The sequence below is a fragment of the Malania oleifera genome, chromosome 9, assembly GCF_029873635.1.
Source record: "Malania oleifera isolate guangnan ecotype guangnan chromosome 9, ASM2987363v1, whole genome shotgun sequence".
In the NCBI taxonomy this organism is placed as follows: domain Eukaryota; kingdom Viridiplantae; phylum Streptophyta; class Magnoliopsida; order Santalales; family Ximeniaceae; genus Malania; species Malania oleifera.
The window spans coordinates 24,696,591-24,702,643 of NC_080425.1; the positions used below are offsets into that span (position 1 = coordinate 24,696,591).

General features: G+C 38.2%; 1 protein-coding gene across 1 annotated transcript; it reads left to right on the forward strand.

Moving 5' to 3' along the window:
- Positions 1 to 810: 810 nt before the first annotated feature.
- LOC131164010 (heat shock 70 kDa protein, mitochondrial) lies at positions 811 to 5,847 on the forward strand. The gene is made up of 7 exons (XM_058120904.1): positions 811 to 1,056; positions 2,715 to 2,791; positions 2,883 to 2,961; positions 3,060 to 3,626; positions 3,708 to 4,328; positions 4,727 to 5,346; positions 5,437 to 5,847. The coding sequence occupies exons 1-7, from the start codon at positions 982 to 984 to the stop codon at positions 5,441 to 5,443; spliced, it is 2,046 nt and encodes a 681-aa protein (XP_057976887.1). The 5' UTR covers positions 811 to 981; the 3' UTR covers positions 5,444 to 5,847.
- Positions 5,848 to 6,053: the final 206 nt, after the last annotated feature.

Sequence of the window (6,053 nt, forward strand, 5' to 3'; positions counted from 1 at the left end):
CAACACTTGTTTCAAATATATAAATCACAATAATACATCAATACCATCATAATAACAAATATTATGATTAAATCACAATAATAACAAATAACTCTTATTTCACATATATAAACCTTAATCTCAAAAAATATATATTAATACAAATACACTATAATCATAAAGTACCTCAATAACAATGAAACAGAGACAAGAAATCAAAATTCAAATTTCAAATACTTGCTTCTAGTATAACATTCAATACAAAATCAGCAAAAACTTTAACTTCAAATTGAGAGAGGAAAAGGTTTTTCTTTTTTAGTACTTGATTCGAAGATGATGGAGATTTTTACACTGATGATGCTATTTCTTCTCAGTAAAAACATTCATTGTTGGAGGAGATCCGTTGAAGGAGAAAGTGAGAAGGCAATAGCAAGGAGGAAGGAGGAGAGCTCGTGCATAGGAGGAAGAAAGAAAGGAGTAAGAGAGTGGGAGAGAAGAAGAAAACGTTTCTATACACAGAATCGATTTATGAAAAGTCAATTTTTCTTGCCATTAAAATAACACGACACTAACTTTGTTGACGCGATGGATAGACAATTAGCAACCATTTAAATATTTTTAATAAAATTGACTTATGAAAAGTTGGTTATGGTCTTGATTTAGTTTAATTAGGTGTGTTTATCCCACAACCAAATCATATACTTGGGTTAATTCCACTAAACTTTTAATATTTCCATAAAAAGCTCCTTATAACTCGGTCCCCCAATAGCCGTCGTCCACTTGTGCTTCGCTTTATGAACCCCTGCGGCACAGTTGAAATGCGTTATCACGAAAGCCAAAACGACAGCGTCTCGAGATTTTCTTGCCAAAAACATCATCTGCATCTGGAAGCTTCTACCCAGTATCCCAGAGACCTTCTCACGGGAAAATCCCGACACTTCCCAAAACCCCACTAAACCCTACCAGATCAAAGCTCATCTTTACCTTCTTTGTCGTTCGCCCATGGCTACCTCCGTGCTTCTTCGCTCCATCCGGCGTCGCGACCTTCATTCGGCCTCTTTCTCCGCATGCAAATTCGTATGCTCCCTCCTCGTCTTTAATCTTCAGTTTTCTTCTTATTATGTATTTATTTTCATATTTTCCTGAAGACCTTATAGTTTTTCTGGACAATTTTGTTCTTTGGTCGTTCTTTGACGTGTTTGGTTCCTTGGGAAAACGGGAGAAAATGAAAATTTGCAGGGAAATTTTTACCTTTGGATTTAATATTTTATATGATATCAGTTCCGAGAAATTTTTAAAAAAACAAACTCAGCTGAACTCAAGACTGCCAATTGGCTTGGGTCAGTTGTATCTTTTTTAATTTACCCCAACCCCCCCCCTCTTTTTTTTTGGGAAATCACTATGCAGAAAAAAGGACAGTTATCTAGGAATTGTGGCTTATGTTTTTTGTTTTCCTTAGTTTTCTCCATTATCAGATATTAAAGTGTGATTATTTGATACCTGTTATGTTTGATTTGGGAGTGTAATGATTGATATGTGCCCATGTTACTTTTTTCGGTTTGGGACATTTTATTGGGGGTTTTGTGCTTAAATTAATTGTTTTGGATTCTGTATGTTTTCCCCCTACATACCCTTTTTTTCCCTTGCAATTAGCTGGTCCTTCATGATTGATCGATGTGTCTTTGGAAGTTTCTTCAATTTGTGGTATTATTGTATTATTTTTTTAATGCTAAGTCCAATTATTTGGTACTTATTTTTTAAAATTACACTTCCACCAGAGTCTCTCTTTTGCTTTAATTGAGAGCATTTTGTGTAATTTGTTATCTTAAGCAAAATAATAGCCATTTGCTGCGCATGGCTAGATTTTATACTTAGCTTTTTTTCAGATTTTTTTTGGTGATTTAAAGCACATAATTATTCTTACTTATTTTAATTTTGGTTTGAAGTTAATAATATTTATGATCCTGAACGTTTTATGTTCTTGGGAGTTTGTAGTTCCGTGGTCTATGCTTTTGACTTAATAGAATAGTGGTTTGTTCTAAGACATGATTAAATTTTTCAATGCCTCGTTTATGCTGTTTTGTTTATTAGCTTCTTTAATTCTGCCTTTACCTTTCTTCTTTTAGAGTTGTAACTAACTGGAAGTGTTCATTTATCAAGAAATGGTGTTATTTTCCTGTAGTTTTTCTGTATCCCTTCGATTATGGATTGTTGCTTGTTAATCCCTGATACATGTTGGTAAATTAGAAATATCATATTTATCAGCCCATGTTAGGTGTTGAATTGAGTCTCCTCTCTCTACCACCCATTTGTTGCTGGGTTTGAAGGAAGAAATAAAAGGGGTTGCGATGGAGTGTTGTTTGGAAATATTTTACCTAACGAGGATGAAGATCTTCTAGCATTGGTTAATATCCTGTTCCTGCACTCGTCTTGTTAACGTTCTTTGCTTTTTTGTTCAAAATTCTAACTATTTAGAAAGTTTAAAGATAATTATTCATACAAATCTAATTAGACAATCTAATCCTAGTGGATCTTAAATATAAAGTTTATTTTGTTTTGGTCAGAATTCTTCTCATATGATTGAAGTGGCCATTGTAATCAGGCAGTCAATTTTTTAACCATTTGATTTTGGCTGATAAAGCGTGTGGCTTCGTGAAGTATGGTTTATCACTTGATTATTGTTGCATGCATAGATTTATTATGATATTTTAGTTACAACTTCAATGCCTGTGCAGCTAACTGGTCATTCCAAATCATCATGGACTGCCTTTCCTTTGGCTCACAAATGGGCAACTTTGGCAAGGCCATTCAGGTACCTTGGATTTGATTTGTCCTGTCAGTCTACTATTTTAAGTTAAGCTTGCTTTTTTGATTTGACGCTGGACACCTTCTCTTCAACACAGTTCGAAACCTCCTGGGAATGATGTTATTGGCATTGATTTGGGTACTACCAACTCATGTGTTGCAGTTATGGAGGGAAAGGTATGGCTTTGTTGTTATGGAAGAATTAGACCTTGTTACTTTTAAAAAAATGTTGTTTGTTCTATGAGGGCATTGATTAATGCTGACATTATCTGCAGAATCCCAAAGTAATTGAGAATTCTGAAGGGTCTCGGACCACACCATCAGTGGTTGCCTTTTCTCCCAAAGGAGAACTACTTGTGGGTACTCCAGCAAAACGTCAGGCTGTGACCAACCCAACAAATACCGTTTTTGGGACAAAGCGTTTGATTGGTAGACGCTTTGATGATCCCCTGACACAAAAGGAAATGAAGATGGTTCCATATAAAATAGTCAGGGCCCCAAATGGTGATGCATGGGTAGAAGCAAATGGACAACAATATTCCCCTAGCCAAATTGGGGCTTTCATTTTAACCAAGATGAAGGAAACTGCTGAGTCCTACCTTGGAAAGATGATTACCAAAGCCGTGATCACTGTTCCAGCTTATTTTAATGATGCTCAACGACAAGCAACGAAGGATGCTGGACGAATTGCTGGCCTAGATGTACAGAGAATTATTAATGAGCCCACAGCTGCAGCACTTTCCTATGGCTTAAACAATAAAGAGGGTCTTATAGCCGTTTTTGATCTTGGTGGTGGCACATTTGATGTTTCTATCTTAGAGATATCTAATGGTGTTTTTGAGGTATGAATTTGTCTGTCTATTCAGAAAACTCATTTTCCTTTCTTCCCTCCTTCAGGCAAATCCATATGGTCTTTTGTGTAGGTGAAAGCAACAAATGGTGATACATTCTTGGGAGGGGAGGATTTTGACAATACTCTTCTGGAGTTCTTAGTTAGCGAATTTAAGAAAACAGATGGGATTGATCTCTCAAAGGATAGGCTTGCCCTACAGAGACTCCGCGAAGCAGCTGAGAAAGCGAAGATAGAACTCTCATCAACATCCCAGACTGAAATCAACCTGCCATTTATCACGGCTGATGCATCAGGTGCAAAACATTTGAATATCACATTGACCAGATCAAAATTTGAGAGTTTGGTGAACCATTTGATTGAGAGGACTAGGTCACCATGTAAGAACTGTTTGAAAGATGCTGGCGTATCTATCAAGGATGTGAATGAGGTTCTTCTTGTTGGGGGAATGACTCGTGTTCCCAAAGTACAAGAAGTGGTTGCAGAAATATTTGGCAAAAGCCCAAGCAAAGGTGTAAATCCTGATGAGGCAGTTGCTATGGGAGCTGCAATTCAAGGTGGTATTCTTCGTGGAGATGTGAAGGAGTTGCTTCTTCTAGATGTCACTCCTTTATCGCTTGGTATTGAGACACTCGGAGGTATCTTCACCCGGTTGATCACCAGGAATACCACCATTCCAACAAAGAAGAGTCAGGTGAGCCCTCACTGACTACAGTTTAATACTCTGAAAATTTAATAGTTAGGGTTTGCATTGAATTGTTAAGAGTGGCATTGTAGAACTTCCTCAGCCCATGGCCCAGCGGTCTTGTATTTTAGGAACTAAGACATGCTTGAAGCTCATGCTATTTTCAGGGCAGATAGGATAAATGGATGATTATCCCAATGCAACCTAGCTCTAGCTGAAAAGCACAGGGTCTCTGCTCTTGATGGGCCATGGATTAGCTTTCAGCCCAAAGAATGACTTTAGCTGACCTGCTCAACTAAACCTGTTCTGGAGTCTCAAGTTCACAGCCATATGGAATAGGTCTCTGTTGTTGATATTGTGCTATAATGTTTTTTAGTGTTTTAAGTGGAATTTTTTTGTGATCCCAGGTCTTCTCAACAGCTGCAGACAACCAAACTCAAGTTGGCATCCGTGTACTGCAAGGTGAACGTGAAATGGCATCTGACAACAAGCTTCTGGGTGAGTTTGAACTTGTTGGGATTCCACCAGCCCCTAGAGGCATGCCTCAAATTGAAGTCACATTTGACATCGACGCCAATGGTATTGTCACCGTCTCTGCTAAGGACAAGGCCACTGGGAAGGAACAACAGATTACGATCCGATCATCTGGAGGGCTTTCCGATGATGATATTGAGAAGATGGTTAAGGAAGCTGAGTTGCATGCTCAGAAGGATAAGGAAAGAAAAACTCTTATTGATATTAGAAACAGTGCGGACACTACCATCTATAGCATAGAGAAGAGCTTGAGTGAGTACAGAGACAAGATTCCAAGTGAGGTTGCAACAGAGATTGAATCAGCAGTTGCAGATTTGAGAAAGGCAATGACAGGGGACGACAGTGAAGAAATTAAGTCAAAACTTGACAATGCAAACAAAGCTGTATCAAAGATTGGAGAGCACATGTCAAAGAGTTCGGGAGGTGGTTCCTCTGATGGTGGTTCTCAGGGCGGCGACAAGACTCCGGAGGCAGAATACGAAGAAGTGAAAAAGTAGGCACCCAGTGGGTTATTGTGATGGAAGTTTCTTTATGAGTTGGGTCATATGTTGCTTAAATATCTCTCATTTTTCACTTTTAGCAGGGGATAAATCTGATGTCAAAGAGCTCGGGAGGTGGTTCCTCTGGTGGTGGTTCTCAGGGCGGGAACCAGACTCCGGAGGCAGAATACGAAGAATTGAAAAAGTGTATGCGCCCAGTGGGTTACTTTGATGGAAGTTTCTTTTTGAGTTGGGTCATATGTTGCTTAAGTATCTCTCATTTACTTTTCGCTTTTAGCAGGGGATAAATCTGATGTTCACAGGCAGTTTTGTATTTAAATCTTGGGTGTTTGGATATATTTTAGGAAGTTCCTTGGCTGTTGAGTGCCACACATGTGATTCTCGATGAGATTTTTGTGGAACCGGTTCTGTATTTTCTATCAACTGTGACATTTTGTAATAGTTAATAGGAGATTGCTTTCTGAGCAACCCCAAATAAAAGAGAAGCTCGACAACGGACAACTGTGTAGCTAATGAAATAGGAGACTGGACAGAACTGCAAATTTTGAATCAGCATTTTGTTCCTCTATTCCTTTCACATATTATTGACACTAGTTAAAGGGTGATGCTAACCCTGTTTAGCTTCAACTTTTTGAAGCTTAAAAGTAAAATTACATGCATGTACTCAAATTCATGCTGAAGAACTATGATACCACTTCCA